General features: G+C 45.8%; 1 protein-coding gene across 2 annotated transcripts in view; it reads left to right on the forward strand.

Moving 5' to 3' along the window:
* The window catches only part of IFT172 (intraflagellar transport 172), a 589829-nt gene that overhangs the window by 149395 nt on the left and 426731 nt on the right, over positions 1-13703 (forward strand). For both annotated transcript variants that reach the window (XM_069233572.1, XM_069233571.1), the window contains exons 14-16: positions 3661-3746; positions 11600-11712; positions 12932-13099. In XM_069233572.1, the coding sequence (XP_069089673.1) occupies positions 3661-3746; positions 11600-11712; positions 12932-13099 (367 nt within the window). The remainder of the gene's footprint in view (positions 1-3660; positions 3747-11599; positions 11713-12931; positions 13100-13703) is intronic.

A 13703-nucleotide genomic window follows, 5' to 3' on the forward strand; every position in this document is an offset into this window, starting at 1 on the left:
CAAACAAGCGTCGGGTTTCCAGTAGATTTCAATGGGAGACCAAGGGGTCTCTTCAGCGGTGCAGGCAGGCAAGGGGGGGGCTCCTCGGGGTAGCCACCACCTGGGCAAGGAAGAGGGCCTCCTGGGGGTCACTCCTGCACTGAAGTTCCGTTCCTTCAGGTGCTGGGGGCTGCGGGTGCAGGGTCTTTTCCAGGCGTCGGGATTTCAGAGTCAGGCAGTCGCGGTCAGGGGGAGCCTCTGGATTCCCTCTGCAGGCGTCGCTGTGGGGGTTCAGGGGGGACAACTTTGGTTACTCACAGTCTCGGAGTCGCCGGAGGGTCCTCCCTGAGGTGTTGTTTCTTCACCAGTCGAGTCGGGGTCGCCGGGTGCAGTGTTGCAAGTCTCACGCTTCTTGCGGGGAGTTGCAGGGGTTTTTAAGTCTGCTCCTTGAAACAAAGTTGCAGTTCTTTTGGAGCAGTGCCGCTGTCCTCGGGAGTTTCTTGTCTTTCTTGAAGTCGGGCAGTCCTCAGAGGATTCAGAGGTCGCTGGTCCCTTGGAAAGCGTCGCTGGAGCAGGGTCTTTGGAAGGCAGGAGACAGGCCGGTAGGACTGGGGCCAAAGCAGTTGGTGTCTTCTGTTCTTCCTCTGCAGGGGTTTTTCAGCTCGGCAGTCTTCTTCTTCTTGTAGTTTCAGGAATCTAAATTCTTAGGTTCAGGGGAGCCCTTAAATACTAAATTTAAGGGCGTGTTTAGGTCTGGGGGGGGTTAGTAGCCAATGGCTACTAGCCTTGAGGGTGGGTACACCCTCTTTGTGCCTCCTCCCAAAGGGAGGGGGTCACATTCCTATCCCTATTGGGGGAATCCTCCATCTGCAAGATGGAGGATTTCTAAAAGTTAGTCACTTCAGCTCAGGACACCTTAGGGGCTTTCCTGACTGGTCAGTGACTCCTCCTTGTTTTTCTCATTAATTCCTCCGGCCTTGCCGCCAAAAGTGGGGCCGTGGCCGGAGGGGGCGGGCAACTCCACTAGCTGGAGTGCCCTGTGGTGCTGGAACAAAGGGGGTGAGCCTTTGAGGCTCACTGCCAGGTGTTACAGCTCCTGCCTGGGGGAGGTGATAGCATCTCCACTCAGTGCAGGCTTTGTTACTGGCCACAGAGTGACAAAGGCACTCTCCCCATGTGACCAGCAACATGTCTCGAGTGTGGCAGGCTGCCAAAACCAGTTAGCCTACACGGGTAGTTGGTTAAGGTTTCAGGGGGCACCTCTAAGGTGCCCTCTGGGGTGTATTTCACAATAAAATGTACACTGGCATCAGTGTGCATTTATTGTGCTGAGAAGTTTGATACCAAACTTCCCAGTTTTCAGTGTAGCCATTATGGTGCTGAGGAGTTCGTGTTTGACAGACTCCCAGACCATATACTCTTATGGCTACCCTGCACTTACAATGTCTAAGGTTTTGCTTAGACTTTGTAGGGGCACAGTGCTCATGCACTGGTGCCCTCACCTATGGTATAGTGCACCCTGCCTTAGGGCTGTAAGGCCTGCTAGAGGGGTGACTTATCTATACTGCATAGGCAGTGTGAGGTTGGCATGGCACCCTGAGGGGAGTGCCATGTTGACTTACTTGTTTTGTCCTCACCAGCACACACAAGCTGGCAAGCAGTGTGTCTGTGCTGAGTGAGGGGTCCCCAGGGTGGCATAAGATATGCTGCAGCCCTTAGAGACCTTCCCTGGCATCAGGGCCCTCGGTACCAGGGGTACCAGTTACAAGGGACTTACCTGGATGCCAGGGTGTGCCAATTGTGAAAACAAAAGTACAGGTTAGGGAAAGAACACTGGTGCTGGGGCCTGGTTAGCAGGTCTCAGCACACTTTCAAATCAAAACATAGCATCAGCAAAGGCAAAAAGTCAGGGGGTAACCATGCCAAGGAGGCATTTCCTTACACATCCCAAGACTAGGAATATGAACGCTTGTCGCATCAAATTGCTTTTGGGGCTCTGCATCTAGGGGCATGGCTCTCTTGAAAGCAACTGACCGCGCGTAGGAGTGGTACCTATATAGGCTCCACTCATCATTTCCGGAGTGGAACAGTGTCTGTGTGAAGCTGCATGGCCCCACCTACTGGCACAAAAGCTTCAGCTGAAAAGTTTTGGATCCAGTCTGATGCCTGGGGAATACCTCAAAAGGTCAGGAATCTGCAGCTAGATAGTCTTTACCAGAAAGAGCTTTACCAAAGGTAAGTAACTTGTTCATCATGGACTTCTGGCTACACTGACCCTATGGTTACCAGTCATCCAGAATGCAGTGGTCAGATTATAAAATCCATAGAAGGCAGTTAATCAACTGGACTCCCCTCTTCCCCCAGCTAGAAAATGTACATTGGCTGCCAGCACAAATAGACATTATTATTCAAATGCCTAATGCTCACGCACATACCATCCTATAACTGAAGCCTGTAAATTCTGAACAACAGATTGCCACACAATCTGCCTGAGAACACACTGCGTTTCTCAAACTTTCATCTGTTGAAAGTTCCCAGAATATGCCAATCAAAAAAGGGTGGACATTCATTTAAGTTCTTTACCCTGAAACTCCACTTCTTCTGCAGTAGGATTTAAAAAACTGCTAAACATTTCTTTGAGTTTACTAGTAGCCACAGATGATCTACCTTACTGTAGTGCTGGGTTGCATCTCCAGGGCACCTAATGCGTGTCACATGTTTCATCATATTCTTTCATTCATGCAGGTAAATTTAATTCTCTCAACATTCCACAAATGCTCAGCTCATCTTCTCTGACATTGAAATATGCTGTTCTGTAGAGAGGTACATATTGATAGGCTGGGAGGATGGAAGTGGGATTGATAGCGCTGCCATCTGATTTACCAGACTCTTTTGGGAGACTTTCTGGACTGAAAACATCTTTGACACAGGGGATGAATAAGACATGGTTTGGACACGTGGCTGGCAGGAGCAATCACTACACCCTTTTCTAGGCAGTTGGTTCTTCTATCAGTTTTTAGCCTCGCCACTACATTTTTGTTCACCCTACCTGGGTTACTGGGAAAGGACACATTTTGGTTTTACTTGCTTGTAACTGGGAGTTATGGAAAGTATTGACTGCATTGTTTGACCCATGTCATTTGGCAATGTATTTATCCCTGTGATGAAAGGGGTTAACGTATCTTCCGTATTGTCTAGGAGCGACTTAGAGTCACAGACAAAGTGCTTTCTGTTGTGTTGGGTCTACAGCATGGTGGAGTTGGTGGCTTAGGTTTGCATTTCGTGGGAAAGAATGTATCAGGTTGCTTCGTGTTCACTGCACAAGGTGTTGCCAGCTTGAGAAGAATTCATGACAAGGATTCTGCACATGCTCCAAGGGCCTACTGCTGCTCAAAGAGCATGCATTGAAAGATCTTGTCTGCTGTGGGTAGCTAGCATTTCATCTCTTCTTGCGAGGATGCAAGTGCCTTGGGGAGGGTTAGTGCTCTGCATGCAAACTTTACATGAAATAATGCGGTGAACAACACCTGGTTTAGCTGCCATGTGACTACTTTGGGCTTTATAAACAAAATCTTCCTCTAGCTACAAACTTCACAAATCTAAAGGAACCGTTATGTTTCATTTAGGTTAAAAGGTTCTTGCAATTTTATTTTTCTCATTAACTTACCTTTTCCTCAACAGTGTCCGTTTGAATGAGAGAAAACAGAAGGGGATGGAAGAAAACAAGAAGCTAGCCTACCTGATTGACATGAAAACCATAGCAACAGGTTAGTACGATTACGAAAGACTTCAGGGTATCAACACACTTAGAGACTTTCTGGATGAGGCTTACAGTGCAATGTGTATATTTCTGTTAAATGCTATCACAAATAAGTGAGAAGGAACATGTATACAATGCACGCTGCCATCTGAGCATGGTCTCGGCTCAGCTGGACGATGGACGTGTATGTGTGATCTCTCTCAAAGTACGTACAAAAAGCAGCAGCCACTACCTCCAATTATCAAGCATAATAGTTTTTTCAGCATTATATACATATATTTTTATATTGTCCAAAGTATCATTTTACTTGCAGCCTTGTCTTAATTGTTCCTGTACTTGTCTTTGTATTACACAATTGTGAACTTTCAGACAGCATTTTTCTGAGTAAAAAATGGTTCTAAAATGCATCACGAAATAGCAGGCATGGCTGGCACCCGTGATGACTGCCATCATTCAGTGCTCCCTACTGGGTTCCCATCTTTTCCCCATGAGCGACACCTGGGGGAATGCAGGACCTTTATGCTAGTGGCAATTGCGGGTGCAGAACTTGCACCCAGGGGTTGAGTTTTGGCACTGAGCCAGGCTGGAATTTAGGTGTCTTGTCTTCAATCCTCTAGCCCCGATTAGCGAGGCAGCACTGAGGTGCAGAGTGTAAAGCGGTGACTGTGATGGCAGGACCCATAAAGGACTTGCCAGAGGTGTGGGAACCTGGGGAACGGTCAGCACCATTTATTACTGGAATGGACCAAGAGCAGAGGCAGTGGAGAGGAAGCTTGTGGAGCCTCACCATTCGTCGTGACCCTTAGCAAGAATGTTACCTTTGGGGTGGAGCGAGCAGCAGAAAGGAAGAGCTAGGGACATTGTCCCCCCAGCCGCACCAAGCCGAGCACAGAGTCCACAGAATTGCAATGGTGGACGTATGTAGAAGTCCTGACGCTGCCCAGCAGCGGACTTGAAGAAGCAGCGGGCTGTGAGATGTCTAGACAGAGGGTAAAATAAAATGAAGCATTGGAAGACACAACCGAGGCCTTGCCGATGTTTGTATTCAAAGTTGGATCTGCTGAAAAATGTGCATCGGGGAAGGAATCGTAGAGTGCTGGGGGTGCCCGATAATAGATCGAATGAAGCCCAATCTAACTTTATTATAACTACTCTAACTAAATCTAACTTTATTATAACTGCTCTAAGAGATCTCTCTTATATGTCGGAGCATCAGGTCACCTCTTTTGTCAACAGAATATTCTGTTTATCTACAATACATGGGGGTGTCATACTTATGGCAGCAGTAGTGCAGGCAAGGTTTCATCTGCGCGTACAAACAAAAGTGGTGAACATGGGAGAGGTCAAACTCTTGTTTTTCCTGGATATGAGTGAGAATGCCATTGTGTGAAAGAAGGAACTGTTGGAGATTAAACAAGTCTATGGCGCAGAAAGGTCTAAGCTCTTCTGTGGACTATCAGAGAAAGAGATATGTTTTCACAAAAGTGGATTCAGCTAAGGCTTTCATGGATGGAGTGCATCTTGATAATGGGTCACACCTAGGTAGCAGAACTCTTGCTGTACTGAGAAGATGGTGTTCTGAAGTACCAGGATGGAGCGAGGTATGGGATGCAGATGCAAGGAGAGAGGCCTTTATGAGGGTAGGTGGGTGCGGCTAGGCTGGTCCTTGGTACATTGTGTGCTGTCCTCATTCCACGATGCTTCCGCTGGTGCGCCCCATGCCCCATTGAGTTGTCGGGTTTTCAGACTAAACTTCTGCTCATGGGTATTCCCTCTGTGCCAGTCTGTCCTGCTTAGCCTTCCCCTAGCGCTGCCACAGCATCAGTCGATGTTGTAGTTTCCTTGTAGGACTCCCTGATGGCACTCACTTGTGCCATCACTGTCTTTGGAGCTGCTGCATGTGGCAGCAAAAGCCACCCCAATCTGTTCTAGAAACGAGGCTTGGCAGCTGGCGGAAGAGCCTCTGTATAGCCTCGGTATAGATCCTCAGTATAGATCTCTGGCAAGGGATGAATACTTTCACAAGTTGCAAGACTTATTTGGCTCAGGCTCGGGTCAGAGCTAGATTCCTGATGTAGCACTTGATAGTGATGACAGCAGTGGGGTGTGAAATCTTCTCTCCCTGAAAACAATGATTCTGCCAACTGTTTGGCCCTACAAAGTGCAAGTGACCATGGTCGTCATTTGGGGTTCCTCAGAGGTCGCAGCTGCGACCGCTGGCTTTCCCCTTGCGACCCCTGATACTGGCTTTGCGACCTCTGGTTTCAGAGGTGGCAAAAGCAGTGCTAGAAACACCAGGGCAGCTCGTTGTTATGAAGGTTGGTTGGGGCTCCTTTCTCTTTGTTTTCTCTCATTTTTTTTAAATCCACGACCAGTGAAAAATGTTTAATTATTCACTGTTAGTGTAATTTAAAAAATGTAGCACAATTAACTGGATTAGACCCTCCTTCACAGCTGAGGTAAAAATAAAAATACGCTTTTACATATGTTGTGTGCGTGCTTGAGGGTTAGTCTGTTTCGATGAGCGAATGTGTGTGTAAGTGTGAATGTGTGTATGTGCAAGCGTGTGTGTGAGTGGAATTGAAGGTCAAAATGGGTGTGTCATGTCACTTCTGCTATCTCTGGCATTTTTCTGAATTGACGTTCATGCAAGTGACCTCATTACATCGCCAGAAGTTGACATTGAATGCCCATCAGCGCCTTACTCTGTGAAAATGGTGTCAGTTACAACTGTCTTGAAAAAGAGACCCTATGTTCTGTAGCTGCCGTTGCCCATGAAACAAAACATAGCTAACATCCTTACTGACATTTTGCAGCCAGCATCCTTATCCTGAAGCCCTTGCTCCCATTCGGTGTAGCTTTGATAGAGCTTTGATTTCAGCTTTCCAGGTAACGTCCAGGCTAATTTGGAAGTCATGCCATTCGATGGTTCCCGTCTGATTAGAGAGAAGGCTAACTCTGCATTTGCATGGTTCCAGAAGGGGCAGGCTATGGCTCAATTCCTATGGTTGGCCTTCCTTTTTCAGGTATTTCACAGAGAGTACTACACGTTTTGTGTGTTCTCTGGAGAAGCACCTTTCCGACAGAACCTTCCCTCGCTGCCCATACAAAAGCCAAAACAATTCCTGCACCAGTACAGGGTTTGTGGTGGTGCCTAGGGTCACCACGGCCAACAACTTCCTTCATCTTCCTGCTTTAGCTTGCTTTTTAAGAAGCATGTGCAGCCAGTGGGAGGCAGGGTCTTACACTGGAAAACCAACAAGACAGACCAATAGGTTCTGCTGATAATAGAACATTGCTTCACTCTCTCTTTTTAGGAGTTTCCCCTGTCTGCTCAGTCATCTTGGTTGAGCACACTTGTAACCTACAGCTAAGGCCATGAACTAAAGGTACTGGTACTGGTGATGGTACTAAAGGCAATGAAGCTAGACTAGTACCACAATATCGAGTAGGATGTTATTTTGCTTCATTTTGTTTCCAAGAAATGCAGAGGTAGTTGTCCCTTACTCATCCTACAGGTTTTGATTGACTTCCTCCACAAGAAGAAATTCAAGATGCAATCCTTTGTGCAGATTCTGTTGGCTCTGTAGCTGGGAGACTGGTTGGTGTCCCAGGCCTTTCAGGACACCTATTTTCACATCCAAATCCTACAGTTGCATATAAGGTACCTGTGTTTTGTGATAGGATCCCTCACTACCAATTCATGGTCCTCCTATACAAATTGACGTTAGCACCTCAAGCCTAAACCAAGGTGATGGTGGTGGGTGAAACAAATCATCGCAGAGTGGGGTATCTGTATTCCTGTACCTCGATGACTGGCTGTTGGCTAGTGTGAGACCATCTGAATTCCCCAAGGTCCCAGCTGGTCCACTTTGGGTTCTCCAGCAACCTGCCCATGTCCCACTTGGATCCCACTCAGCGCCTCCTGTTCATCAGGGTGGAGCATCATACAACTTCTTTCTGGACATCCCCACTTCCTTGAGGATTCGGGATAACTTGTATTCCAGCATCAGGTTATTCTTCAGGCACTGACAGTTCTATACCTTCTGAGGCTCCTTGCATCCTGCTGCCTGGTCGTCCCTCCTAGAAGTCAGCACATGCTGGTCTTTCAGTGGTGCCACCACTTCCACTGAACTCAGCCCTGGGAGTGCTAATGGACTCCATCTGGATATCCCCTGAGGGAGCATCAGATCTTTGTTGGTGATCAGTGACAGAAAATCTTTTCTGCAGGAGACTGCATTGATCATTGTGCTGACCGATGCCTCCACTCTCAGGTGGGGTCCTGATCTGGAGGCTCTGGAGAGCAATAGCCTTTGGTTTTCAGTGGACAGAGGTGTCCTGTCAGTCTGCTAGAATTCTGAGAAATGCACATGCTTTAAGGGCATATCTTAAAGTCCTTAGGGGCTACGTGACCATGATTTAATATGTCACCAAATACAGTGGTGTGGACTCACGTTCTGGGTCGGGAGATGCTGAAGCTGTGGCCTTGGGCTCAGGCTCACTATGTCTTGTTGTTAGTCTACTATCTGGTGGGCTCCCTGAACCTGAGGACTGACTAGTCTGTGCCACCTCGCCTACCATGAGTGATGGTGCCACCTGGAGGTGGTTCAGGACATCTTTGGTCTCTGGAGCTCTCCTCTGATGAGCAGTTTTGCTAGTTGGTAAAACAAGCATTGATGGCTTTTCTGTACCTTTTAGTTTCTGTGGTGGAGAGCTGTGGGAGGCTCATTTATCGAAGATGGGAATTTCCATGACACATTGGGTTCTTTCAGATTCCTCTTATTGCTTGCATGTCAAGGAAGTTGCCTCAGCACCATGAACAGGTGATCTTGATCACACAGGATTGGCCACGGAGGGTGTGGTACATAGATCTGATTTGCTTGTCACTATTCCTCTCCTGCTCCCTCCCAGAGTGGACCTGGTCTTGCAGTCTGGAAGGGCGGTTCACATTTCAACCGCCAGAGCATCCACCTTCATGCCTGAAGTTGGAATGGAGCAACTTGAGCTCCTTTTATTTATCTGTGAATATTGTGGATGTCATCTGATCAGCACGTCATTCCTCCACCAGATCTGTTAACTCTGGATATTTGTCCTATTTTGTTGTTCGGTGCACTGAGGAGCATGCCTTTTGGATGTTCTGCACTTCACCCCAAGGCTTTGCAGTTGGCATGGCTAAAGGTGGTCTTTCAGCCCTTTCGGCCTTCCTTTGTTTATCTGACCAACCTTCATTGTCTAAGTCCCACATTGTAACAAGGTCCATTAAGGGGTGGACTTGACATGCTTCCTCCTTATCTTTCATGGTTCCTCAATGGGACTTAATTTGTTGCTTACCTTTTTGGTGAATTCAACATTTTAGGCCATGCATAGCTGCAGGTTGTGTTGTTGACCACCAGAACAGGTTTTCTGATTGCCTTCACTTAGTCTTATCAAGTTAGTGAGATGCAGGCTTTATATGTCCCCTCTCCATTCACATCTTGCTTTCCGGACAAGTTGGTTGTGAGAACAAGGACTTTTTTTACTTTCAGAAGTGCTGACGCCCTTTTATGTGTGCCATCTTTCACCCTTCCTGCTTTTATCCATCTCCTCATCCCACCAACGAGGAAGAAAGGCTCCATGGCTTGGGTTCCCTCAGGGTTATGAGCTTCTTTGTGAATAGTAACCAGAAATACCAGATGGTTGATGAGTTGTTCATTGAATATGTGAGTGGCAAAAAAGGGCAGGGTCATTGTCAAAAGAACACTTTTCTGATGGAATGTGTTCTGTATTAAGACCAGCTCCGCTCTTGCCATGACAGAGCATCCATATGGAATCAGGGCTCATTCTACCAGGACGAAGGCCACTGCATTTTCCAGGTATGTTCATATTCTGGATATCTTATCAGGCTGAGATGTGGCTTTGGTCCACACTTTCAGCAGGCATTTCTACTCTGAATCTGAAGTCCACAGCAATGGCCACTTTGCCAGATTTGTTCTGCAGAACGTCTTGGTTTAACCTTTCATAAGACACAGCAATATGGGCTTAGTGCTCTGGTATGGATTCAAGAAGTGAGGAATGTTCAGGTAGTATTCATCCTTTGGTAGCAATCTTTTTGGGGGATTCTCAGTCTACCTCCAGATTCCATACTGATCCCACATTCCTAACCATTCCTGCCCATTCCAAGAAATGGCCTAGGTCCCTTAGTTAACTCTCTTTAGCATTTGTGCACTGCATAAATTGTCACTCTAGTTGGCCTTGTCTCTGCCTCGTTGGTTGTGGATTAAAAAAAGGACAATGAACTGATATCATTGTGCATGGGTGGCGCCAATATGGCTTCCCTGATTTCATGTCCGTGGTGGTGCCTGGTGTCGAGGCAGAGTCTAGCACCACCTGCTGGTGCCTGAAAGCTATCTCAGTCTGTCGCCTGCGGGGATTAAATAGGTGAGGAGTCTCAAGGTAGATATAGTATCCACTAGAATGATTGCTACCAGAGGTAAGTAGATTGTTGTTTTTTTTTATTTTGTCTGCGGCCCTGCAGGCCTTATTCATGCTTTACCAGTGGGAGCAGTCCACTTTAGCTCTCCTAACCTTACCTACAGAGTTGAATAGGAGAAGAAGCGTACAAATGACCCTTTCACCCCTTCATTCAACCCACTTTGTGCCTTAATCTTCTTAGGTTCACCCTCTTCGTTGCCAAGTCCTGTAATTGTCTTGCACATGAAATCCAAAAAATTGATACAGGACCAGAGGAAAGGTGTACTTTCCTCACAGGAGAGATAGTTCAGAACAGTCTTTAGGCTTCCTCGCTGCGTCTAGCTGGGGCTCCAATGCAAGCACTGGTGCTTTTCTATACTTTAAGGACTGATTGAATCTCACATTTTACATTTTTCCCCAAGAAAATATTTTTTCTTCAATGAGATCTCCTCAGGTGGTAGTGCCTTAGTTTTTATGTTCTTAACAATTGGTGCATTACTGCTCTGCACTTCTCATGGGTGGGGTGCTATTTACGTGGGTTCAGTACTACTGAGTCTCTCTACTGGTATTTATTTCTCCCATATTGGATCATAGTGAGCAGCAGTATCTAATTGCCTGTGAATTATGTCTGAACAGTGATTTCTAAAATATGCAAACTGAGCAATGATTTTGTACTTGTTATTCAAGTGCCTGCCAATATAGTTTGTATTAGGGTTGCATGTTCTTCAGGCGTTTATGCCATGTAATCGACTCAAAGGATAAAAAAAAAAAATAATACTTAATTGTCCACAAATAAAACTGTGATTTCTACAAATAAATGTCTTTGATATTCTGAGTGGATTATATAAACCTACAGAAGCTTTCAGTGCATGGTAACATTTTATATTGTATAACTGTTATCGATGGACAGCTTGTTGAAAATGCCCACTGTAGAATGAATGGCAGGGTGTAACATACCTCCCGCAAACCTTGAGGGAACAGCAGACATTTCACCTATTGACAAATGATACAAAATGTTCTGCTACTCAGAGGTGATGCTGTTGGGGTGTTTTTCCTGACCGTGGAGTCGTTGACTGTAAAACGTATATCTTCGGTTCCAATGTATTTGGTAAAAGGTGTTTTAAAATAAAGCACGTTGTCACATGTTTCCCAAAGTTAACCGTTCTGGAGAGGGCCAGACTCGCTTGCTAGACCTGATGACTTGATGAAATAAAGAACTGCTAATAAAATATTCAAATATTTTTAAGAGCCCCTTATGACTGCAAGTCCACTTATTCTGCCTCAAGGTGACACCTTAGTGATTTCCAAACATTAAATATTATGAAGATTATAAGTGTTAGTCAGATCTCGGATTTCCCCACGTATTGCCATACATTCCCTCCCTCACTGATGACTCCTCCTTCTCTACAGTGGATCTTGTTGCTGGCTTCAACACTGGCACCATAAGTCATGACACCAAGATTGACTGGCTGGAGCTGAACGAGACCGGGCACAAACTGCTGTTCCGGGACAAGAAGCTGGGGGTGAGACTTGCCCAACATTTTCTCATTTCTTTCAGGGTGGCAGCAGAGCAAGTGGGATATCTGCAGGGCATGTAGTATCTTTGCTTTGGTTCATTGGATGTTTAAGTTAATCGATTTGATGCAGTTTTTATTATGTAAATTAGGCCCAAATGAAGCCCCAGGGGTGTACAATAAGGGGTTGAAATGATTGGGCATAAAACAAATGTACATAATGGTGGCATAAATTACATGATTATTGTGGTACTGCTTCTTTCAGTTGAAAGTCGTTGCCAGTATCAAAGATAGATTTTCATGCTTATTGCATAGTGTTCATGATTGCTGCCTAGGAAATCAATAAGGACAGGTTAAGGGCATAGTACTTAGTCAAAGTCAGACAAAAAAAGCATAATATCAGTCTGGGAAATGAGCTCATCTGTAAGAAGGCTTTGTGTTATTCTTAAGGCTGTAACTAAGAGTCAACATGAGTTGGGCAGTGACGGCCAGAGATCGATAAACAGTAACACATTAGTTCTTGGATAGCATTTGTATTTAGGATCGGTTTCTGTGTGATCATCTGAAATCACCTGGAAGTCAGAGCCTGGGCGTTTGAGTTCCATATTTTGGTGGCACAACCTGGTAAAAACTTGAGGTAGAGTTAATTTGCTTTCTAGAGCAGCAGCATTTGAGGCAGAGTGACCGCTAACTGTGCAGCACGATTTTGCCTTCTAATATAGTTGGCTTACAAGGTAGGTATTTTGGTATGTTGAGGTAGTTTGTCTTGTAAGCAAGGCAAGCAGTCTTGTATCTACCGGTTTTTAAACGGGCCAATAGACCAAATCTTAACTAGCAGGAATCCTGAAAAGAGTAGAGTGCTTTGCATGTCGTGTGTAATGTAGCACAAGAAGTCCTCTCTACATCTTGGCAAGGTGCAGCAGTTCTTCTGATGCTGTCTGAATCTAATGAAAAGCCATATAAATATCTCAAGTCCTGCTGTGAAAGAAGTGTTCTCAGGTATAACGCTTGCACTTTGTAAATTACTGTAAATGCTGAGTTAAAATCATTGCGACCAACGGTTCTGTTCATCAACATTTGATTGCAAACAGGTTAAAATCATAGTGTTGCTACACTAGCACCATGTACTTTAATCGAACCCTGAGAAACCAGACTAACCACTGTATGTTATGCACGAGCTCATGAGCCTAAGTCCCTCTCGTCTGTTGTCCATTCTGCCCTCCTGCAGCTGCATCTCTACGACATTGAGAGCAACACTCGATCCACCATCCTAAACTACTGCTCCTATGTGCAGTGGGTGCCAGGCAGCGACGTGGTGGTGGCGCAGAACCGAAGTAGCCTCTGCGTCTGGTACAACATCGATTCTCCAGAGAGAGTCACCATGTTTCCAATAAAGGTAAGAGAATGTAACTTGGCAGCATTGCTCCCCTAAACCAGGAGTGGCGGTATGTAATGTGCAGTGTTTGCAACTTAGTGATCAGAGCAGAAGGTAGCTGCGGGCTACTACAAAAGTTTAATAAAAGGCCTGATTTCCTTGAAGAAGGAGCAATAATTGTGTAACTGTCTGTGCATAGCAAACGGTACGTGACACTGTGGTCCTCATCATAAGTGGGGCAGAATAGGGTGGAGTATTTACCACACCTGCTAACTAACATTATCCCTTTGTAAGGTATTTACCAAGTCTCGTGAATACTTCTTGCTCAATGGAGCTCTATTGTTTTTTTACACATCAATTTCTGCATATTTTGACTTTTTTCCAGGCCTTTTTCTCAATAACTTTGGCACCTGTGTCCTGCTGGAAGCGATAAGGGGAAAACTGCAAGGGTGCACACAACTCTTCATTCCGATCTCTATATAGTCTCCAGTTTGCACACAGATCAGGATTTAGTCCTGAACTTGTAATGAGGACCTTACAAGCTAGAAGGCAATGTGGGCTGATGTAAAACAAAGATCATTTATTCTTGAAGTCAGTGCTGGCCCTAGAGCTTGTGTTTAGCCAA

Source organism: Pleurodeles waltl, chromosome 5 (assembly GCF_031143425.1).
Source record: "Pleurodeles waltl isolate 20211129_DDA chromosome 5, aPleWal1.hap1.20221129, whole genome shotgun sequence".
Classification (NCBI taxonomy): Eukaryota; Metazoa; Chordata; class Amphibia; order Caudata; family Salamandridae; genus Pleurodeles; species Pleurodeles waltl.